The following is a 24,940-nucleotide window of genomic DNA, read 5'->3' as shown; positions in this document are numbered from 1 at the left end:
ACCGAAGAGAACGACTGGTTTCCTTGGGTTCAGGGATGGGGGGTGGGGGGGACAGGGGAGCGCATAAAGCTTTTCAAGGTAATGTGTGATCGTGTCCCCAAGACCTAAGCTCTCCGTCCGGGACTCCCGACTCCGCGCTCAGTTCACAGTGCGCCTGCGCCACGCGGTGGTTGCCAGGAAACCGCCCCGCCGCGCTTTCTGCCCGAGTGGAGGCTTTAACATGGCCAAGTTCGTGCTTGCGGGTGAGTGAGCCCCACGTCCTCCCGCAGATCGCTCGAAACACCGACGACTACTCGCCCCCTGTGGACGCTGGGCGGTGATCTTCGTAACTGCCTTTTGTTCTAGCAATTCCAGCCCCTTATATGGACCACCCCAGGCTTCTTATGCATCCATTCAAAGATCTTTATTGAGCAGGGTCCTGTGCAAAGCACCCCCCGACGCTGGGGAGATAGTGGGGGAAAGGATACACCCGGGCCTTCGAGACCTTTCAGTGTCACGGAGTACAGAAGCACGTAAACAAGTAATCTTGATCCTCCCTAATTAATGGAATGAGGGAGATGTGCGCAGGGCTCTGGGAGGTGTTGCAGGAGCTGATTTGTGAGGGTTTGGGATAGGGAGGCCATTCCAGATTAAGGCACAGAAGCTGGAAGTCTCGTGGCCTAATGGAGGAACTAGATATGGAGGAAGTGACTGGACCTGGGGCTACAATGGGAGCAGCAACCAGACCCTTGCACCTGAAGTGCACCTGACAAAGTTTGAACTGGGAGCAGTGAGGCGTCTTAAGAATTTTTTAGCAGGAGAGCATCCTTAACGGGTTTCCATTTAGGAAGCCCACCTTTGTCAACAACGGAGGAGAAGGATTGAAAATGGTCCCTGACATCCAGAATGTCACTAAAGGGTCTCAGTAAAAGCAACAGGCTATTATTGTACTTGCCCCCAACGCTTCTCAGCAAGTTTCCTGAAAGAGTAGACAGCTTTTGTATCCTCAGGCCCTTCTTGGACTCCGTCTGCCTTCTACTTCGGCCTCCTTTCAGAAATGGCCTTCACCAAAGTCACCAAAGACTTTTACAGAAGCTGTCCAGTCCTTATTTGAACTTTCCGATGTATTAACACAATTGACATTTCCCATTTGCTTGGAAGTCTATTTCTGTTGCTGCTGCTTCTTCTTCTTCTCCTTTTTTAAAGATTTCATGAGAGACATAGAGACAGACAGAGAGAGAGGCAGAGACACAGGCAGAGGGAGAAGCAGGCTCCATGCACCGGGAGCCCGACGTGGGATTCGATCCCGGGTCTCCAGGATCGCGCCCTGAGCCAAAGGCAGGCGCCAAACCTCTGCGCCACCCAGGGATCCCCGGGAGTGGTATTTTTTAAAGCAGAGATCTTTTTAAAAAAATTTTTTTTTAATTTTTATTTATTTATGATAGCCACACAGAGAGAGACTGGCAGAGACACAGGCAGAGGGAGAAGCAGGCTCCACGCACCGGGAGCCGGACGTGGGATTCAATCCCCGGTCTCTAGGATCGCGCCCTGGGCCAAAGGCAGGCGCTAAACCGCTGAGCCACCCAGGGATCCCAAAGCAGAGATCTTTAAATAGAGAGTTACCAAGCAGAAAGAAAGTAGGGAAGAAAAGAGTAATTAATGCAGAGGTGATAGGACTGGGGTTGGAATGAGGAAAGCTAGCTTGGTAAAGATTGAGAATGCACAATAAACAGAAAATGGAAATAGATTTAGGAGGATTGTAGCAAAGGGTACAAGAAAGAGAGTATCATACACTGAGCCGAATTAGATATATATTCTTATGAGCCATGGTCAGTATTTAAAATTTTATCCAAAATACATGGAAGGCTTTTGGAAGGAGAGACATAATCAAATTTGCATTTTATTCTAATGATATTCTCTATGGGAAGAGAAAGAGTAGATCCGAAGACCCCAGTTAGGTGCAATAGTCCAAGAAGGAGGTGGCGGTGGCTTAGCCTAGGATGGCAGGCAATGGAAATGGAAGGAAGTGAGTGGGCGGGAGAGATATTAGGGGGACATAATTCATAGAGCTAGATGTCTAATTGGGTGGAGGAAGGCAAAGGAGAAGAAAAAATTAAAGTTATTTCCAAACAGTGGTTTGGAAAAATGGGTAGATGAGGAGTCACTGAAAAAAAAAAAAAAGTGGAAAAGTAGGCTTAATACTGTGGATACTCTCAATTCTCTTAAACAACTGCATAGATGAACATAAAGAACAAAAGAGAAGGAGCAGATTCAGTGGGGGAGTTGTGGCAAAATTGTCTTAGACACGCTGAGTGTCTATGAGACATTCAGAGGGAAATGGGAAAATGCAGGAAGGCATAAACATCTAGATAAGACCATAGTTCTGAACCGGATGTGCAGATTGCTACTTGAAACCAAGGGAGTGGAGGAGATTATCCAGGAAGAATGCATAGAGTATGAAGATGCCTTGAAGAATACTAACATTTAGTGGATTGATAAAGGAATAAGAACCTATGAAGTAAAGTGGGAATGGCCAGAGAAGTAGGACAAAAACCTGAAAAATGACCCCACCATAGTCAGTGTTTCAGAAGGACAGAAGAGGGCAAGTGCCAACAAGAAAATATCTACAAGAAAAGGATCAAAATGTATACACTGAGTGTAAAGACATGGAGGTCCTTGATAGGGAATTGTGGTTAAAGCCAGGTTGCAGTGGGATGGGAAATAAATGGAAGTGAAGAACTGGGGATGGCAAGTGTAGAGAACTCTTTCAAGAAGATATAATAGAAAAATACAAGTAGAATGCAACAGCTAGAGAGGGACATAGGTTTTTGTTTCTCAAGACAGGAGAAACAAATATAACTTGGCTATATTTAAATAGGATGGAAAAGGACCATTAAGAACAGAGATAAGATGCTGAAAGAGAGGTTAACCAATGAAGCAGAGTTGGTGGCAGTTCTGAAGGAGGAAGAGGGTGGTGTTCAGAGCATAAGTGGTGAGGTTAGAGCTGGACAGGAGGTAGGAGCTGTCTTCCATGAATAGGAGAAAAAAAAGGAAAGGATGAATCCCGATGCAGACAGCCTGTAAGTATGATGGTAGGGATTAGAGGATTTCCCAGATGATGCCATTTTGTAGGATTTGGGGTTTTGTTTTTTTTTTAAGATTTTATTTATTTATTCATGAGAGACACAGAGAGGGAGCCAGAGACATAGGCAGAGGGTGACGCTGGCGCCTTGCAGGGAGCCAGATGCGGGACTCAATCCCAGGACCCCAGGAACACGAACTGAGCCAAAGGGAGATGCTCAACTACTGAGCCACCCAGGTGCCCCTGTTTTCGTTTTTGTAAAGTAAAAAAGCAAGGTTATCTCTTCTGGCAGTGTGGGAAAACGAAGAGAAGGAAAAGGTTTGCAGGAAATGGTCATATTTGGAACAGTAATTGTGGAGAACAGAAGAGAATGCTGATAAGGAAAATGGAAGGATCTCCAGGCAGAGCTGAAGTCCAGTTGAGGCTAGAGACCATGAATTTATAATGGTGCCCCTCTGCTTGCTTCTACCATGTTTCTTCAGGGGGGCCTAGTAGATGGAACCCAGAAACAAAAAAGGCAGGTAACAGTTCATCCAGGGTGAGAGGCTTTTTACCAGGCCAATTTGACAGAACCATAGTGGGGCAAGACAATTTAAAACATGAGCCACAGAGTGTGGTTTGAATAATGAACCATGGATTTGAACTAAACAGAGAGGCTAACGGGGAGTGGTTGAGATGGTTGATGTCTTAGAAGTTGCCATGAGTTAAGATCTCTTGGTTGGGAGTAACTGGGGAAGATTGTTGCAGAAGATGTTCTGCCCTTGGCCCCTGGCCCTCCTACTCCATCAGACACCCAATCCATCTACTCTGGTGGTTTTAACTTCCTGGGTGTTGAGGCTACAAAGTCTGTATCTTAAGCCCTTACACAGGGCCTGCACTTCAGACCTACAGGAACAGCCACCTGCGGGTCATATCCACTTAGATACACTGCACGTACTTCCAACCGCACTTGTCTGTAATTAAATGTCTTATGTGTGGTTTCTTTTTAGTAAGTGCAGGATCATTTACCCAAGCCAGAAAATAGAAGTTATCCCAGATTCTTCTCTCTCCCTCAGCTTCACTAGTATCATTCCAAGCAGCACATATCAAATCTACATGTGATTTTACCACCCCTCCTCCCTTCACATTTTGCCTTTTAGTGGCTACTAATGAGTAGTCAGTTCATTCCTAGTAGTTCATGCTCAGTTAGTAGCGTGACAGCCCCTTAGAGAAAGTGAGGTCTAGCATAATACTGGAGGAGAGTAAATATCCTATAGACTTTGCTTCTTTCCACATTTTATTAAGATTCTCACCTCCTATGAAATAATTTTATTTTTGCTACTGTTATAAAAATCAGAAGTTTATATGGTGGCAGTGTATACGATAATTCTATATTATAAAATATAACTGTAAGTTTCTATTATTATATGACAAATACTTGTAACTACATAATTTCTGTATGATATCAAAAAATATTGCAAATTTGAACTCTTTTAGGTAGAGCAGATTGCCCATATTATGCCAAAGCAGAACTTCTAGCAGACTACTTACAAAAGAATCTTCCTGATTTTCACATACATAAAATTACACAACATCCTCATGTTTGGGAGGTAAGAAACTTTTATTGTTTGTTAAACTCACACACTCACAAAACTGTGGTCTAATTTAATGAAATATTAACCAAAGTATCAGATGGGCTTCTAATAATGAATGTTCATGTACTACTGATATTTTAACACTAATAAAATTAATTCTTACTTAGCAGTCTCAGAACATTATATGTTTTCTCTTCCTTGTACCTAATAAAACAAATGAGGTCCTAACCAATCAGTAGAATAAATTTAGCTGTTTTTTCTCCCAAGAATCCAGGTTATCTATGTTATCCTTCTTAACTTTTCATTCTCCTTCATTTGATTTCTAACGACACAAGGCACTTTCTTATTTGAAATACCCTTCTTTGGAACTGTGTTTCCCCACACACAGACAGAGATTTGGGGGAAGGAGTTTCCTTTACTGGGGGTGCTCTTGAGAACAATGCTCTGGGAAAGAATGAGGACAGCAGTGTTGTGCAACGGGCGAAGATGAACCACCATGCTGCTCAGCCAGCCCTGACCTCTGAAGCTGTGGTGGCCCTGGAGAGATACCCCAAATACAGGCAAAGGGACTGGGCTCTTGTACTTGTACAACTAATAGTCCTTGGCTGCAGGCTACCTTGGACAGGGGACTTAACTCTGGGCAAGAGAACTTCTATGAGGTCGGTTCCTGGAGAGAGAGAGACTCAGCACTGAGCTATCAGCAGCCAGTACACCTGGTGGCCCAGGGAATGAGTGTCTTGGTCATGAAGGGGGAATCTGAACGACATATAACAGGATCTGCTACAATTCACCAGATTATATGAATCTGTATGCTCCATATAAGTTCATACCATCCAGGAGCCCCAATTATGGGGCTCTGGTTGGCATCTTTCCCTGAGGAAACTTTACAAGAGTATGGCCAGTCAAAAGGACCATAGTTTCTAATGCATATCATTTTAGGGCTGTAACTGACACACATCACCTTTCTTGGCTATGATCTGATGTCCATCCTCCTCACCCTCTGCTGGTCTAGGTGATTTATGAGGCATGATGACCTAGACCTGTATCCTTAGGGGTCTGAGTCCTTGTCTCCACTCCCTTGTCAGGATGTGACTGCAGCACATGTACAGTTGCTGTCAAAATTGAGCATGGCAGTACCAACAATGCCCCAGTGGATCACCCAGGTACCAAATATTCTTTCCTGCCCACATACCCCTGATCAACAGGGCAGTTACTCCTTCCAGGATGGTAACTCCTTTCCTTGACTCTTAGCACGGGGGCTAAAAGTGACCAAGCAGTAGCCATAGCTTAAAGTTTAACGGAACTCTTCCTGATAGAAACACTCTTGCACTTCTGGAATTTAGAACCTCCAGACACATAGAATCCAGAGTTAAATGGACTTGGGGAAGCACAAATTCTCCAAGTGGGTCACTGGGAGAGATGGTAAATGAGATCACTCTTAACTCCATCTGTTGGTTCCTGGATTCATGTATTGCACCTAGTGGGGAAAAGCACTCTATTGGTTCATAGTATATTTTGCATCCTGAAAGACAGTGCTTTATCCTTACAATATAGCACCCCAAGCACCTTCAGTGGACTGTCTTATCTATCAGGCTGCTAGGTGACATGATATATGATAGGGCCAGTGCATCCCATGGTGACGTGCCCAATTCCACACATGCTTTACTCCAAAGTGGTTCAAAGTGATGTTGTGCAGAATCCCATATTGCTGGGTTGAACATTTTTTAAGCTCTTGGGCAGGGTACTGGCCAAAGCCCTACAAGCAGAAAAGGCATTTCTTTACCCAGAGTATATGTTGATTCTAGCCAAGATGAATCACTGCCCTTTCTAGGATGGAGGGGGTGCAGTGTTATCAACTTGCCACTGAGAGGCTGGTTAACATCTTTGAGGGATAGTGCCATTATCAAGGGGTGAGTGTTGGTCTTTGGTGCCAGCACATTGGACATGCAGCAGCAACAATGGCTCAATCAGCTTTGGTGAGTAGTGGCTTGTTCTTTAGGGCCGTAGAATCACCTCTGTCTCTTTTGTAAGCCCATTGTGCCTTCAGCTAAGTTACCTTATCTGCTGGGTTGTTTTGTGCTCTTATCAAAATAGATGTTCTCTAGTGGGCACTACCCCCATCCCCCGCCTCTCTTATTTCAGGATTCTGTCAACACTGATTCCATCAGGGAGTTTAGCTCTATAACAGAATGTTCTTTAATAGCCGTGGCCTAGCATGGGCGGCCACACCAGGCTTCTCAGGATGCTGAGAACCTATCACCAGTACAGTCCTTACCATTTTGATGAATGGAGTGTCCTCTTGGCACTTATGTTCTCCACAAGCGCCCAGTTCTAAGCGTTAGAACGCTTATGTTCTAAGCGTTTTGATTCCTTCTTCCATCATTTTCCGTGGACATTCTGGCATTTGTTTCATTTCACATGAACCATCACCTTCTCCAAGCTTTGAAGAGCCATCCTAGCAACATGTTACCTCTGTCTTCTGAGGTTCTTGCCAGGATATGTACCCTTGAGTTGCAGGAGAGTGATTTATATTGATAAATTTTCCCTTATCCAACTTGATGGTCCACTCTTGATTCTGCACCCTCACGTTCCAGCCCCATACATATGCCCCCAGCTCCTACCAAGACATCAACATGCCCCACTTGGTGCTGAAGGTCCTTTGGGGTAGAGTCCCTTTCTCCAGCGGCCTGGCACTTCACTGGTCAGGCTATGTAATGACCAGGGGGACCATGCTGGAATCCTTACAATAGCATTTACTTCAAGGAAAGATAAAGGCAGAGAGATCTTCAACATCATGAAGAGAAATTGGTTTCTAAGATTTTATGTGTAAGGAAACTTCATTTCACATGCCTCCAATGATAAGAATTCTGGCCTGTACTTAATTCACAAGAATGTTGCTTTTGTCTCTATTCAGCTCTTTTCATTGGAAGGCCTGGGCCACACAAACCAGATAATGATGATTTAAACTTTCTCTGATGAGTATTATTAGAAACCCACAGATAACTTTTAGCTCATTAATTCAGTCTGAATGACAAACTATACCCACATCTTTGGAAAGCAGTATCAAATTTATGTGGCCCTAAGACTGGAAATATATAAGAGCAAGGGAAGAACCAGTTGAATTTTTTGAAATCAGATGAGTTGGAAGATTCGGCTTCTCTTTTAAGTTGACCACTTGGATTCCCGGTCTCCTTGGCAAAGAGAGCAACTTTCAGTACCTTTATTTGGTCAGCAAATTTGAAGACTAGTCTTTCGTATTTGATTAATTTGTTACTTAGCTCACCACTATTTTCTCTACTTACATTTTACAGTGTAAAGATATCTAAATTTTATTATGTATACTCAGTGGTAGTAAAAAAAAAACAAGCTAGTTCATCATGTCTGAATTCTGAAGTATCGAACTGAATTCTGAGAGAGATTCAATGGATGACTTATCTTGGAATATCATTCAATAGGAGTGGTTAAAAGATCTGTGTGAAAAGAATAAGTGGAGTCACAAAAACTCCCCCATCATCTGGAGAGAGCTGTTGGACCGTGGAGGAGAGGGGTTGCTTTTGGGAGGATATAACGAGTTCCTGGAATACGCCCAGGTATATGGATTAAGTTGGTTTTTCTGCTCAAAACATTACCATTCTCTTACGTTGTTCTTCAGCTGTCTTGCTTTCCAAAGTATTCTCCTAGCTTTCTTTTTATTCTATTCTGGCTTTCAACAAGAACTTCCCATTATAATCCTTGTCAGCTGATTATTCTCAGTGTTGACTTTTTCTTTCCTAATATTTAGCTTTACCATGGTGTCACCTCTAGCATGACTACTGAGCTGATGAAGATAATTGCTCAAGAAAACCTGGAGACACATATAGAAAAAGAACTGGAGGAAGAAGCCAGGAAAGACCTCATCAACCCTTTGCAGGTCTGGATCACCAGGTAGGACAGCTGAACTCCAGGATTCATGAGATTGGGTGTTCCATTTGGAAAGGATAACAATGTGGGGTTAAGTCCATGATGGAAGAACAGCTGAATGTCAAGTTTGAGATTCACATGCATATATATGTACATGTGTGGATACATGTATCTGTACATATATATCCCCCAATGTAGCTTCATGTTTAAGTTTTAGATTATGGGTGTATGTATGCACACACACGTGTGAAATCTAAGAGCAACTGTATCGCAAAGATCATTACTTTGATAACCCTGTCTGCATCTCTTGTCCCTTCATTCTGTGTCTCATGTTGTCTGCTGCTGGCCTTCTTACTCTTTGCCTTGCCACCCTTCCTTCCCATTCTCTCCCTTTTTTTCTCCTCTTCCCACTCCAGTCTCACTGCTGCCCTCCTGCTCTCTCCCACCTGCTACAGCTGACCTTAGCTCTTCCTCTGTAACCTCATGTTGTGTGCCCGCCTCAATGACCAATGTTGTGGCTGGACCAGCCTGTGGTTCTTATTACAATTACAAGACACCCTCAGCAATAACCATCAGGAAACTTGGGGAAAGCGGGTCTGTTACTTACACATCCTGGAAATTACACAGCACCCCTGAAGCCACACAATGAAGTCACCGGTGGGAAGAGAGAGAGAACATGTGAGCACACATGGGCCTAGGGCTCTGCTTTTATTGGGGTTGAGAGTGGGGGTCTTGAGTTTTGTGGGCTCACCCTCTACTGCTGAATTTAAAACCTAAGAGTGGAAATGTAAAGCTTGGAAAGAGAAAAAAAGAAGTGGCCCAGACGACCAGTTATTGACCTCAGAGATCTCTAAAACACCCAAGCCTCAGTGTGGGGAAGGCTCCTGGCTCTTTAGCAGTGTGGTTGGCAGTGTGTTTATTCCAGATAGCCATCTTTGAAGTGGATACCTCCTTGGCAATGAAAACTTATAAAAAGAAGAAAAAAGACCCAGTTTATACGATACCCCAGTTTTACTCTTTACTTTTCTTCCTCTCTCGCTCCTCACTGAGTTCAGTGTTGGGCACATTTATCTGTACATGTCTTTGTTCACACCCTTTGTCTGTCTCTGCATTCCATCTCATCTCTCTCTGTGTGTCTCTTCCTATTCTTCTTGCTCTATCTCTCCCTCCCCAGCCCTCACTGTGTCTCTCACACTGCCCTTCTTTCTTACTACACATGCACATGTCCTAATATACATGCTCCTTTGGAAGATTATTTGTTATGAAATATTTCAATACAAAAAAGAATTAAGAATGACATAATAAGGATAAATATGAACCTCACACCCAGATTTAATAAATATGATCTCTTCCTTAGATTTTTTTAAAGGATTAAAATGGTACAGATACTGTCAAAACCCTCTTTGAACCCCTCCCCAAACGCACTGTGAAAATCAAAACTGCCCAGACGCATTTCCAAGCTCCCATCAGGGTCTTACCTCTCTTGATTGGTAGCCAAGCTATAAAGTACCCAGGTACTTGCTGAATTGTGGGTATAGGTACATAATACCTAGCCCAAGCTGCCCTCAGGATTCTTTGCAAGGATTTAGAGAAGATAATCCTTTCCCAAAAAATGTCATTACTTTGTAGGTGAGGGTATAAAGTAGAAAAGAGCTATGGTTAAAGAAAACTTGTTACTTCTTTACCCTTTTAAAAGAAAGTGTAAACAGGTAATTAGAGTAATATGACACCATTCTTTTGAATTTTGCTTTCTGCATATTCTATTTTATTGGAAAAAGTCATTTAAGCAGGTCTTATTTTGGGATTGTTTTCAGATGGCCAGAGCAAGGGATGAGTAGTAAGAATTTTTTCTCTCAATTTTTGCTCTCTCACCTTAAAAAATCTATGCAGCTGTTATGCCTATTTGAGATATTAGATCACCCTATTAAGGCACACACAGAAATATCTATTAAGAATAAAGCCTTGCCAGGAACAAAAGATTTAACCATTCATAATCTGGCTTTGCATTTTTACTAGTGCCTCTGTTCCTGCCTGCTACAACCTAATTCCCATCTTGACAAGTGGCGAAGTGTTTGGGATGCACACAGAAATCAGCCTAAATCTATTTGACAATAAGGAGGCAGAAGAAAATCTCCGCAGTGTTGTGGCAGAGACTCAGGACCTGGTGGCACCCTTGCTCCAGAGCATCTCCATCTGCACCCGAGTGGAGGACGCCTTCCGCCAGGCCCACGTGGTCATCATTCTGGATGACAGCACCGACCAGGAGGTGTACACTCTAGAAGGCTGCATCCGAAGCAGGCTGCCTCTGTGTAGACTCTATGGATACCTGATCCAGAAAAATGCTCACGATTCTGTTAGAGTTATTGTGGGAGGAAAAACGTTTGTGAATCTGAAAACGGTTTTGCTTATGAGATACGCCCCAAACGTGGCACACAACATCGTCGCTGTGGCACTGGGCGTGGAAGGCCAAGCCAAAGCTGTGCTGGCCAGAAAACTGAGAACAACCCCCTCGTGTGAGTGAGCTTCTGTTTCTGTTTCTGTTTTTAAACAACATGATTTCAAAGCAACTAGGAAAAACACCACGACCTTTAGGATTATTCCAGATGCCTGGAATAGAAAGTATGAAGCAGATATAAAGAACTTCTTATTGTGTGATTTGACTACCATGCGAACATCTTTTTTTTTTTTTAAGATTTTATTTTATTTATTCATGACAGAGAGAGAGAGAGAGAGACACACAGGCAGAGGGAAAAGCAGGCTCCCTGTAGCGAGCCCCATGTGGGACCCAGGATCAGACCCTGGGCTGAAGGTGGCGCTAATTAACTTTGTCCATCACTTTAAAAATGAATAAACAAATGTTTAATAAGATTTCTGTATTTCAAGTTATAATTTGAAACCTAATATTTCAATTTTCCATAATGATAATCAACTAAGGTAATCACTTCTTTTATTAAAAAAAAGTCTTCAGGGGTGTGTTTAAGCGGCTCCACCCCACTTCCCCACCCATGTGACCTGGGGCAATCACCTAACCTTGCTGTGCCTCCGTTTCCTCCTGTAAAATGAGGATGTTAATAGCACTTACCTCCTAGCCCTGGCATGAAGATTCAAAGAAATACTATTTTGAAAGTGCTTAGAAAAGTGCCCGGTGCCCAGTAAACATTTGCAAGGGTATTAAACTTGTCCATGGGATTGTGATATCTGATTGGCTTCTGCCCCGAAATTAGTCTTTGAACGAGTAGACATCTGAGTCACATGAGGATCAGAAAATGGATTGTTGTATTTAAAAGGGGAGTGCTGTATTTAAAACTATTTATCATCTTTGACACGTTTTAGCTGTCGGTACCTTTAGATGGAGGAGGCACAACAAAGCCCGTTGAGAACACAGGTTGGTTCATGGCGTTCCCTCAAGACAATGGGGAGACAATGAAATGTGAACCTAGCATGCTGTAAAGTGGAGCTATAAAGGGCTTCGGTGAGCCCCTAACACATTAGAGCAAGAGCCGTATCACCCATTTCTTTACAGTGAAGCCCTGGAAGCATCATGTCTGGTACTCCTGCATACAAATCTTCAGTGCCTCACCCCAAGTTCAGTAATTACCTTAGCTGAATTGCTATAAAATTATTCAGTAGGAAAGGAAAACATTTTCTGATCCTTTTATCTGTGTGCCAACCTTGGATACAGATATGTAGACACTGCTTCATACAAAAGATTTCCAATAAACTGAGCAAAGTGCCAAGAAGAGGCAGTGTTATGAAGTTTAAAACAAGACAGAGGTGGTCACCTGGGTGGCTCCGTGGTTGAGCGTCTGCCTTTGGCTCAGATCGTGATCCCGGGGTCCTGGGATCGAGTCCCATATCGGGCTCCCTGAGGGGAGCCTGCTTCTCCCTCTGCATCTCTCTCTGTGTCTCTCATGAATAAATAAATAAAATCTTTAAAAAACCAAAACAAAACAAGGTGAGGGCTTTCAACCAGAAAGCTGCCCTCATGTGGGTCTGCTGGTGCCACAAATTGTAAGCTCTCCTGTACCCAAAGCCAATAAGCATATGAGAAGCAGAAGAAAGAGAAATGGAGAAACGTTGGGTAAAGGAGAGAGAGAGACATTAGAGGGACAGCAGTCAACTGGAACTGTCAACAGAGTAGCAACGAGAAACTTCACACCAACAAAGACAGCTAAGCAAAGGCACCTGAAACCATCAAGGAGAATCGTTCAGGGAACAGTCCAGATGCCAAGAGGGTAGAGGACCTTTTCAGGATATCCCTTGAGTTCAGTTCATGCAGAGCCCTGCTTCTCAGACCACGCGTATTGGCTTGGTTGGAACTCTTTCTGTTGCAAATGACAGAAAGTCCACTCAAAGCGACTGAAATCAAAGAGAGCTTTTTTCCAGGCATAGATGGATGCTGGGGCTCAGACAACGATGTCAGGACTGGCTTGTGCTCTCTCTTGACCTATGGCTTGGTCCTGCTCTCCTCAGCATTGGCTAGATTCTCAGGCAGGCTCTCTGTACAAAATGGCAAAGTGGCCACTGGTGTCTCCAGACTCATGCATTCATAGCTTAGCTTACTCCCGTAGAAAGAGGGCTTGCTCTCTCAAATGTACAAAAGTAGCAGGATAATATCTCATTGGCCAGGCTTGGGCCATTTGCCCATCTCCAAATCAATCATCATGGCCAGAAGTCTGGAATCTGGGACTCATGCCTATTGATAGACCCAAGGGGTGAGGAAAGCCCCACCCAAACCATATGGACTGAAATTGAGAAAGGGTAGTTATTTAAAGGAAAACCAGCATGCTGTTATAGAAAAACAGTAGTTAGAAGTGTTAGGAGGAAAAACAGCAGATGTCCACTATAAAATTCTCTAGCAGAGCTATATAGAGCCTTAAGTCTGATAAGAAAAATTATTTCCCCTACTGCCTGCCTTTGGACACAACCATGTGAGAGTGTGATACTTGGAGCTGCTGCAGCTGTTTTAGGACCATGAGGGGCAGCCAAGAGAATGGCATCTTTGAGCTGCTGAGCAAGCACCAGTGTCACTGCCTACCTCAACTTGTTATTGTCTGAGAAAAGTGAACTCCTCCTAGTTAAGCCAATTCAGAAGGGTATTCCGTTACTTGAAACCAAACAGCTATCTTAACCTCATGCACAACAGTAGAGAATTTAATCTCCACCGTAGGAAGTGATATGACCTTATAAGAGAATTAAGTCTTTAAGCAAATAAATAAGGTAAAAAATAAATTAATAAAATTGCTTATTTTCACTTCAAGTACAACATTCCTAGAAGATCCATGGTTTTAGAACTATATTAAATTTTAATCTCTATTTCTCTCTAACTCCTGTCCTCTTATTTTCCTTCACAGTATGTATTATTTTGTATAGTAGTTGCTTTCTTACTCGCTCCCCTCAACCCCCCAGAATGGTGCAAGGATTTGGGCTGATGTGTTTCCTTCTAAACACGTCCTTCTACCGAAAAGTGCCTCACACATAGAAGCTAATTATTTGTTGATTAGATGTTCCTGGGGGTCCTCTTATTATAACACCCTCCTTCTATAGGAAACGAAACCCATCTAGGAGTTAAATGATTTGTCCAAATTTCTATTCCAGTCCAGAATTAAGAACTTTTCGTCAGCACCAAAGCGGACAAAAGTTCTCCTAATGGCAAGAAGAGTGGTTAAGTCAGGACCACACCAGTGGTATGATTTTCAGTAGCAACTTAAGTATTTCTTGAATTCACTCATATGCCCTACATATGAGCGTGATTAGGAATTGCCAGATCCTGATGATTCAGAAAATCATCCACGTCATTTATACATTTGGGGGGAACATAAACTTAGATCATTTTATAGCAAAAAGATAAGTCCTAAAACACTCAGACAAAAAACCGACTGCAGACAATTTTTTATATTAATGCTTATTATTATGTTAACTTTAAATTTCTTTTTCTTCACAGGCATCAAAAATGTGATCATCTGGGGTAATATTAGTGGAAATAACTACATTGATCTGAGAAAAGCCAAGGTTTACAGATATGAGAGTGCTATTTGGGGACCTCCTAACTATTCACGTTCTGTTTTGAGCTTGATTTTTGATAGGTACGGTATATTTTTAAGTGAGGTATACTAACAATGTTGGATAAATGTATAATAGTAGTTATAATCCTCTAATCATCTTAGAAATCCTTATACAAAAATAACTTGTCATTGGCATTGTTCACACTCATCTTTGTTTATGCGCTCTATTGAAGATACAGAAATACAGAATAGCAACTTGTCAATCCCCATGCCCAGTTTATTTGATTTTGCAATTACAAATTTTTATATTTCAGACTATCCTTAAAGTACCTAACATATTCCTTTAAATCTATCTCTAAAGCAAGCATATGTAAAGTGAGTCTTATTTAACACACACAGAGAGAGAGAGAGAGAGAGAGAGAGAGAAAGAGAGAGGTATCCAAATTGAAATGGGTGGAAACGTTCCTTAACCACTCAGTGCCTTAGTTTTTCACCTGCAAAGTGGAAATGGTCCCACAGCATGGGCCCTACAGGGTTATTGGGAAGATGAAATGGCTTAGTACAGGCAAAGCCCCAAGAACCCCATCACTGCAGTCAGCACTGCCTTATGACAGGGCCAGGGAGGGGAGAGAAGGAGGAGCCACTCTGAAGCATTCTTCCTAAGCTTTGCTGGCCCCGGAGGCGTTCCAGCTGTAGCATTTCCTTTCCCTCATCCCTTCCTCAGGCCAGGAGCACTTCATCCGTGCCCAAAAATGATGCACTCTTGAGCCCACCCTCCTGGAGTGTGCTACCTCTGGGTAGGGACAGTGTCTCCTGGAACTGTACACACTGACTTAGCAGAGTCAGCCCTCTAACGCCTGTTCTAGTCCTGCTGGACTATTCCCTGAATTTAAACTTTAGATGATAACAACTTAGTTATTTCCTCAGTTCTCAATGTGAATAATTCAATGTCTTTTGATGTCATTTTCTTTAGAATGAAGGATACCACTGGTTCCAGGGTAATATCTACATAGTATAAATTCTTCATAAAGGGAATAACTCTTCTTGCAGTCTGACCACTTTGCTGTGTTCCATATTTATATTATCATGTTTTTCATTTGATACTTTGGGATTCCTTTCTGAAATATTTCATTACTCTTTGATTGACTTTTTACAGGACTGAAGAAGCTTGAAGAAGGAAGGTGCACGGGAAGTCATATTTCTCTTTTTTGGAGATGATTTCTTACACTTGGATCCATTGACCCAAGGAACTTTCTTCTTCATTCCCATTCCTCCCTCCTTTGTAAAATAAAATTTTCTTTTTCTGCTTATAGTGAGTGGGTAAACAGACAATATGTGGCAACTCTTAGAAAGCTGACCGCCACAGGAAAACAATTCAGACCCATCTTAGCTGCACACAGTATAGCTACTACATTGAAATACTGGTACCACGGCTCACCGCCAGGGGAGATCGTGTCTTTAGGAGTATTAAGTGAAGGTAAACCTGGTTTGTTTGTTTGTTTGTTTGTTTGTTTATCTTGTATTATTTTAAAAACTCCATGTATGCTTCGTGCTTCTGTTTCTGTGTCCCTGCCTTCTGCCTACATGGTCTATAAGCCTTCTAGACCTCCACAGTTCCATACTCACTTATTTGTTCATGCACTCACTCAGTTAACCATCAGAAATGCTGCTGTGTTTTATGTGAATGCACAGGGGGTTCCACACAGGGATTAGACCAGGCCGCTGCCTTCAGGAGACCTGAAGAAGAGCCAAGTGAAGAAGCGCCAGCTACAAACACTGCATAGTTCTGTTGAGTTGTTCTCACTGTATCCAAGCTGAGGAAGGGAAATAGGTTGATTTTGGGCAGATGGCAGGAAGAATCGGATCGGACTTCATTGAGGAGGTGACCCTCCAGGAAGCCTTCAAGGTGGAGTAGTGTTCACCTGGCAGACTAGTGTGGGAAGAACATCCCGCAGGAGGCAGAGGGGCAAAGGCGCAGGGTCAGGATACAAAGGGCACATCAAGACGCAGATCATAGAGCACCACACCAGTGGGAACGGGGAAGCTTGCTCCCCAGCCACAAATACTGTATATGCATTTTTACGACCTTACTGCTTTAATCTACTAAAAATTATTTCAGAAAAATTCTATCATTTTTGAAAATAGGAAAGAGCAAGCAGGTGATGTTCTGTGTCCTATGGGTTCTATCTAACGCATCTCTTCCCTTTGTGTTTTACTCTCTCCTTGGGCAAACTCATTCACTGCTGAAACTTCCCACCTCGGCCTCTCTGCTGAGCTGCAGCCTAGGAAACACTGTCCCCTGAACATCATGCTGTCACCTGAAACCAACCTACACCAAACTGAACTTACTGTCTTCCTCTCCAATTTGAGCTACCTCTTATATTTCTTATGTTATTGTTAGTGGAACCACCATCCTCCCTGTTCTTCCAGGAAATCTCCCCAAATCCCCCAAGTCCAGATTCATCTGTCTCTCCTCTGTACACAGAAAGCATCTGTTCCTCCGTCAGAGAGCATATCACAGCCTGCCCTCGTTGGTGGTGCAGTTAATTGCATAAGTCCCCTCCATTGGAGTTTGTACACCGAGGGCAGGGCTTTGCTGGGTCTTCCTGTTGCTACTTTAGGGTTAGATACTCAGTGAATCTTCTTTCAATTGCAGTAAGGTGCATGAGTGCTCTTTTAATGAATAAGGTGAATTCAAGTCAGTATGTTACCTTTTAGTGTAATAGGCATTTAAACCTTATCTTTATTTGTAAACAGCTTAATTAATCTCTGTAGGAGTTCACCAATGAACAGTGCAATATTGGAAGTGAAGAGCATGTAATCACTATGTCCCTGAAACCATATGTTGTCTACCCAAAGGCTGGCTTTTTTTTTTTTTTTAAAGATTAATTGATTGATTAATTTGAGATAGAACACAAGCAGGGAGGAGGAGCAGAGGGAGAGAAAGAAGCAGACCCCCTGCTGAACAAGGAGCCAGATGTAATGCAGGGTTGAATCCAGGACCCTTGAATCATGACCTGAGGCAGAGGCAAAAGCTTAACTGACTGAGCCACCCAGACAGCTAAAAAAGACTAAACAGAGAACCTTCCATGCCCTTTAAGGAGGTCCTGGTTTCTTGACTATCCTCACATTTTTATTCTACTGAGACCATTTTTGATGACTAGAATGGCAAGGATCATTTTCTCATTTGATTGAGGCACAAGGGGCGGGGGAGTTTTATTTGAGTGTTTCGTAGATAATAGTAAGTATTGCCAATCTTTTTATTTGGCACACATCCAAACTAGGCCCTGGGAGCTGCCAGGAAATCACCAACTTCCCCACCCCCTGTCTCTTTCACACTAGTCCTCCCACTGTGGCTATGGGACCACCACAGGAGATTAGAAGAGCACAAGGTCAGTTGGACAAATGCCTTGGGCTACCAAAGGGGCAAGGAAAGGCCACAGGGAGCAGACAAAAGGAGTCCAGACAAAATAGAAGAGAAAGACTGCGTGAGCCCCTGAGGCAGAGGCAGGGATTCTGAACCAAGCCAGAGGAGACTGAAGGGGTAACAAGAGGGAACAATAGCTTTTCTTTGGGAGAGAAACACGGAAGAGAGAGTTGCCAGAACTTGGAGAGATGCTCAGTCAATACTTCTAGAGTAAGTGTTTCAATCCTCCTGGGAGAGGAATTCCCAGAAATTTGGTTCACCATTACTATTAAAAATTATGTGTGGGGCACCTGCGTGGCTCAGTGGTTGAGTATCTGCCTTTGGCTCATGTTGTGATCCTGGGGCCCTGGGATGGAGTTCTGCCTCAGGCTCCCCGGAGGGAGCCTCCATCTCCCTTTTCTATGTCTCTGCCTCTCTCTCTCTGTCTCTCATGAATAAATAAAATCTTAAAAAAAAATCATGTACTCTCTCTGTCCTTTTCTACAATGCTTAACATGAAGAGTTTATTGTTCTGAGCACTTTTGTTTTGCTTTGCTTTGTGCTTGCTCACTACAGGCCAGTTTGGTATTCCTGAAGGGATCGTCTTTTCTATGCCTGTAAAATTTGAGAATGGAACTTGGGTAGTTCTTACAGATCTCACAGATATTGAAATCAGTGAACAAATAATGACCAGAATGACAAGTGACCTAATTCAGGTAATGTCTGAATAGATACAAAAATGCTGAGTCTGCTAATGACCATAAATTGATTCCTCTAGGACAAGGCATACACTTATTTTCTGTGGGTTCAATTTGCATCCTCTTCCTAAAAATAATCAGGAGTCAATAAGAGTTTGAAGAAATCAATAGAAGAACACTATTCATTAGATTACATAATTTCTCGCATGTTAAAAATATTTGTTGGTTACTTTAAAATCAAGACCCAAAGTATTCTTCTATTGAAGATTGATTAAGTTAGCAATCGCGGTCATCTACTTCTCTAATTATAAAATTTTTCTACAGGAGAAACTTATTGCACTTGGAGATTTGGTCAGTTTTCAGCCCTATCAATCAGGTAATATTTTCAATGTGATGTTTGATTGAGCTGCTATTAAAAGACTATTGAAATATTTGTTAAAACTGAATCACTATTGAATATTGATAACTATAATGCACATTTTATCACTTTTAAATGAAATTGTTGACAAAATAAAATGCCAAGTTCAGTATGTCCTTCAAAATAGAACATTTCAAGAGAATGCTAAAGAAATCACATCTTAAAAACATGAAGACCTTATAAACGTTGTGTATAATATATGTATTCATGTCCCAAACCTGCTGTAACAAATGATCATAAACTGGGTGGCTTCAACAACAGAAACTTACTCTCTAGTAAATAAATGAAACTAGCCGACCTAAATCAAAGTGTTGGCAGGGCCATGGACCCTCTGATGGCTCTAAGGAAGTACCCTTTCCTGCCTCTCCTACTGGCAGTGTTTGGCATTCTGGGCTATGGCTGCATCACTCCAATCTCTTCCTCTGTCTTCACATGCTGGTCTTCTCTCTCTCTGTGTCTGGTTTCTTCTCCTTAAATGGACACCAGTCATGGCAATCCAGTAAGACCCTATCTTAACTTGACTAAATGTGGCCTATTTCCAAATAAGGCCACATTCACAGGTAGTAGAGATTGGCACTTCAACACATCTTTTTGGAAACACAACCCAACTCACAACGTTCCTTTTACTTTTAGATCACTTAAACACACACACACACACACAATAAATTGTAGTAAGCTATTTTTCTCACTGCCAGTTTCTCTTATCCTAAACTTACAAGGAAGTGCTATTATCTTTTCTTTAATCTTCTAAATATTGAAAATATTTAATAACCAATATGGTATAGATTGCACCCAATCAAAATAGTTGCTGCCTCTCAGAATGAATTAACTGGTGAAAAGAACCTGACAGGGTACAGAAGGCTGTCCTTGGTCCAGACAAGAGGGTTTAGTGAGGTCAAAGTATGGCAGTGTGGGCAGAGAGAGACAGACACCCTCCCCCCCAAAAAAAGAGAGAGAGAGAGAGAGAGAGACATTCTGGGCAGAGGATGGGCTTTGGAATTCAGACCTGGTTCTGCCTAGAGATCAAGTCACCAGGTATGGGCAAAAGCAAATAAAGCCCAAAGACAGCACAGAATCCAAGGACACAGACATAGAAGTCCAAAGAGCAGTTGGTTTTCCCTGAAACCCTTTTATTCCCTGCTTTTGCAGAATAAAGCTGCAAATTCCTTTTCTGAGAATAGGCTATAAAGCAGTCATTCTAAATTTCACTGCTTTGACTGGTTGTTAGTCCTAAATTTTCCATAATACTTGCATTATAGAAGATTTTATGAAAAGGAATAACCTGATTTTATGCTATTTTCATTAACAAGACCAAGAGATAGATGATAGATAGATAGATAGATGATAGATAGATAGATAGATAGATAGATAGATAGATAGATAGATAGAGATAGAGATATATATCTTGACTCTGTCAACTTCAGACCTTGCCCAAAAAACTATTCCAGAGATTCCAAGATCAGAGTATTGAAAATAATAAGAATTTTGCACACTTTGGAGATCTCTGCTTATCAGCATATCAATGAGATGATTCATGCATGAGGTTTGTTTAATCTTTTGATTAATTTAATACTTAATTTCTTGAATTTTAGAGACTGACTTAGCCAAAGGATATGAAAAGACCACCTTACCTACCACATACAACAACCAGGAAAACCAAAGAGTCTCAGATGGTAGGTATATCAATTGAAAAAAAAAATGTTCTTTTTATCCAAGGCTTAACACTAAATTTCAAAGAAAGGAATTTGATTATCTATTAGCCACAAAGTAGGAATTATGTCTTTTATCACCCTCATCCTATATTCAAAAATCAGATCATATTTAAAATTTTAAAGGAAATTACCAAATGTTCATTGAGCACCTTCTCTATACTGGTCACTGTGAGGGACACTGGGGACACAATGACAGAGTTATAGCCACACAGACATGTGTGGGGAAAGGAGCCATGAGAATATGAAGAAGTAAATGCCAAGATGCACAGTGAATTAAAAAGCTCAATAAAACAAGATAAGCCAAAAGGAAAGAGAGTATATAATAAATAATCTAGAAACTCAAAAGTGAAAGAGAGTTCCTTGTAATATATGAAGTAGAAGACACTCATAACTTCAAATCCAGTTGGGACTTAAGATGGCTAAAGATAGTCAAATGGTCATTTATTCAGAAACTGCTGCTTCTGTCACACAAGGTGAAAATATTCTAGAGATCTATTATACAACAATGCATACATAGTTAGTACTGTACACTGAAAAACAACTTAAAAAGGTAGATTTCACGTTATATGTTTTTAGCACAATCAAAAAAAGGAAGAGAGAAAGAAACCACACTAGGTTCTAGGGACATGAACATGAATCAAATGTTGTTCTTGCTCTCCCATCTAGTATGGGACATAGCAAAGCCAATCAAAAACTACCTGTTGAGAAGGAAGTGGTATGTAGAGAGCGGCCCAGGTATAATAGAACTACACTGGGGGTGTCCTGACAGGGACAGGAGTGTTAGGAAAGGCTTTCAAGTAGAAATGACATGGGAGCTGAGTCTGGAAGGATGAATAGAATTACTACTGTCATGTAGTGAAAAAGAAGCCTGCAAGTGGAGGAGTCAGAAAAGCTGTGGAAGGTGCCTCACCAGAAGGAGACACATGGCCAAAGGAGGCATTTCAGGTGCCCAAGGTGTGACCAGAGTTGTGAACTCAAGGCAGTCTAAAGTTGTATTCAGAAGACAATATACAGAGTAACTGAGCTACAGCAGAGGATTCCGAAAGGATGGGTTGAACTGGAAGAGGCAGGTGGAGGTCATCTCTAGTTTGGTGGAATGATTAGTTGAGAGCTCAGCAAAATGTCTGATGGGTGGCAAGACAAGCATGAAATGGATGGGGTCAGGCTTAGAGAATTAATCTGGCTTTCTCATTGGCCCCCTAGAGGATGATGGAGCCACCCAAATCACTGTCCAGAGGACCATGGTGAGCTCAGTCCGAGATAGAATAGATATTTTAAGAGACTCTGGTATCTGGGAGGCAGCACTATTGTTCCAGTTGGCCCAGCGGGAATTGAGCAATACTCAAGGCAAGAACTGAGGGCTCCAAGGCCTTTGTGAGAGAAATGAAAAAAAAAAAAAAAACTGTCGGATCTGTCACGACCAAGGTGACTTTCCAGAATGATTAGAGAAAAGGCAAGTTGTAGAATATGTATTCCAGAGTTTAGGCATCAGAATGATCCAAATTGTAAATTAAAATGTTAGATTCTTAGATCCTCTAATAAGTTATAATCTTACATAGACTGAAGAATGTTAGTGGTGATAAAGTAGAGAAAGTAGAGAAAATAGGGCTGATTTCAGGTGTTTGGGGGGCTATTTGTTGAATGAACATTAGAATCAAATATCACTTGATAGTGCTTTCCACAGTGTGGGTTTGGTGGGTGGTAAAAGAATTTTGTGAGTGAGGCAGCGGGTGGCTCAGTTGGTTAAGTGTCTAACTCTTGATCTCAGCTCAGCTCTTGATCTCTGGGTCGTGAGTTCGAGCCCCACACTGGGCTCTATGCTGGATCTGGAACCTACTAAAAAAAAAAAAAATCATGGGTGATGAAATCAATTTAAGAACTGCCTTTTTTCCCCCCTTGAACTGGAATAAAAGTAATAAGAAAAGGGTGAGTGAGAAGACCAGAATTTTTCCCAATGCACTAGAATAGAATAGAAAAACAAAGATGAATAGAAGAGAGAAGAAAAATATAAGTCCTGTTTCATGTAACTTTTTTGTTTCATTGTAAGCACACAAGTGCATGTAGTACACTATAATATAAAATGCATTTTCTACTGTGAGTCGTGGTCAACAAAGTTTGAAAAACACCGATGTAGAACATTTCGTAGGTTGTTAGTTATATTCTAAATCCAATGTGTTTAATTTTTGTTTCAGAATATAAAGATAAAATGTATTCTGATCTACTCCAAGATGAGGAAAAAGACCTAGCTATGTCAAATGCTAAGCCAAACAAGTCACAAACAATCTCTGTAGCACTAATAGTCATAACTCACATTGTCTGGAGAATGATGTTTTGGTCAGAAGAACACAGTCCGCTTCTCAAGACTCCATATAAAAGTTGATCAGGCACCTTGCAGCTCCCCAAGAGCAAGCACTCAGAGAAACTTAGAGTGGAAAGAACAGGATAGGAGAAAATGAGACTAACTCCAAAAATCAATGTTCTTTAGATTCTAAAATCTCTATTCTATCCATTCTCTGTTTACAGCAGTGGACTTTTTAGATCTGATTCCACAAACCATCTCTGAAAAGCCACATAGTCAAGAACTCATAAATGGTAAGCGGGGAAACAAAATATTAACTAGTCTGTTCTTATTCTATAAATAAAACTGGGTAGCTGGGTAGAAGAGATCAAGTGTCCCCCAGATATAGTTCTTTGCAAACCCTCCCCCCCATCTCACATCCCCAGCTTTGCTTGCTGATGCTTCTGGAGCCTCCCTTCCTACATTTATGACCAGGGCTATGTCAATGGCAACTTAATCCTTCCCTGAGAATGAATAAGTAAGGAAATGGACACAGATAGTTCTGCACATCCAGATTTTTCAAGGTCTATAACTTAGTTGTCATATTTTAAGAAAACAAGACCCATGAATGTCTGTATTTATGGAAGAATAGTTTGAAAGGTTAACTTCTATCTTAGATAATGTTATGCTAGACTTCTTTGGGGTTGACCAGTCAGGATATCCACCCACAGCTCCACATTTTTATTTGGATGTCCAGTAAAATGAACAAATGCGTGGTACCTTCCATTCTGAAAATGTATAAGATGATGGGCTTTGGAGTAGGGTAGCCACAGGGAATTAGAATTGATACATAGATGAGAAGCAGGGCCATGAGTAGAAATGGAACTGACAATGTAGCTACAGACAAAATTCAGAATGGGAAACAAAGGAACCAAGCAACACTGCACATAGAAATAGATTAAGGTCAAGAGGGAGGCCAGAATTTAATTTTGCTGTATACAAAGATCTAACAATGGTCTTGTGGTTTGATGTCCCTTGTAGATAGAACCCCTCTCACACACACACTCCCTCAATTGAATCAGATTGAATACAGGCATCCAAGAAACAGAAGAAAGTGCACAAATGAAAAGCTAATAAAAACATAGGTTACTAATGAATTTTTAATATACCTTTCATTCTCCTTTTACAGATTCTGGAGACAAAACTGTGGAAGAACGACAGATAAATTAGACCAACTATAAAGTTATTTGGTAGTGTAATAAATATGGAGAGACCCATGAATGTCTGTATTTAGGGGAGAATAGTTTGAAAGGTTAACTTCCATCTTAGATAATGTTATGCTAGATAATAACAATTGCAGCACACACACCAAAAAAAGTGAATTTGATCACGTTGTGATCGACTCATAGGTTTACTTATTGTCCCATTGTCTCATACAGTTTAGTGTCAATTGCTGTTTTTTAAGCTACATTAAAAGATAGTTGTCAGTCATGGCATCCTTGACTAAGCATGCTTCTAGGAGAGCCTGCTTCCCCCACATGCCATACCTAAGTCACAGACACAAGTGGCCATGTTTGCTCAGCTCCTTGGCTTCAACTGATTGGATTAGAATCAATTAGATTATCTCTCACTCCATCAAAACATTTTTACTGAGAAAAATGGACAAGTAAGTTGGTGTCTGGATGAGGGCAAAGGTAGTAACCTAGAAAAGGCCACACAATTCTGCTGTCAGGTCTTCAGAACTAGTCAGGTTCAGCACCTTCATAAGGTCTGGCTGTGCATTTTTTCTCCTTGGATTTGCTTGGGATAATTATCTTTACAATAAATCACACTTTTGCTTTAGCTCAGATGGAATAGGTTTCTGTTTCTTGACACCAGATGTGGCCTG

The 24,940-nt window shown here is 41.7% G+C and overlaps 1 protein-coding gene across 4 annotated transcripts; it reads left to right on the top strand.

Moving 5' to 3' along the window:
* Window positions 1-14: 14 nt before the first annotated feature.
* MDH1B (malate dehydrogenase 1B) lies at window positions 15-24,617 on the top strand. Of its 4 annotated transcripts, XM_041737688.1 has the most exons (12): window positions 18-242; window positions 4,538-4,650; window positions 8,091-8,225; window positions 8,417-8,559; window positions 10,552-11,048; window positions 14,480-14,621; window positions 15,854-16,017; window positions 18,523-18,662; window positions 18,969-19,020; window positions 20,655-20,735; window positions 23,298-23,366; window positions 24,242-24,617. In XM_041737688.1, exons 1-12 carry the CDS (start codon window positions 221-223, stop codon window positions 24,280-24,282), a joined length of 1,599 nt encoding a protein of 532 aa, XP_041593622.1. In that variant the 5' UTR covers window positions 18-220; the 3' UTR covers window positions 24,283-24,617. The 4 variants fall into 4 exon arrangements, with proteins under 4 accessions (XP_041593624.1, XP_041593622.1, XP_041593626.1 ...); XM_041737690.1 differs by lacking the exon at window positions 8,091-8,225 and having other exon boundaries at window positions 15-242; XM_041737691.1 differs by lacking the exon at window positions 4,538-4,650 and having other exon boundaries at window positions 19-242.
* Window positions 24,618-24,940: the final 323 nt, after the last annotated feature.

Source organism: Vulpes lagopus, chromosome 22 (assembly GCF_018345385.1).
Source record: "Vulpes lagopus strain Blue_001 chromosome 22, ASM1834538v1, whole genome shotgun sequence".
In the NCBI taxonomy this organism is placed as follows: domain Eukaryota; kingdom Metazoa; phylum Chordata; class Mammalia; order Carnivora; family Canidae; genus Vulpes; species Vulpes lagopus.
This window is presented reverse-complemented; position numbering and strand designations above follow the sequence as displayed.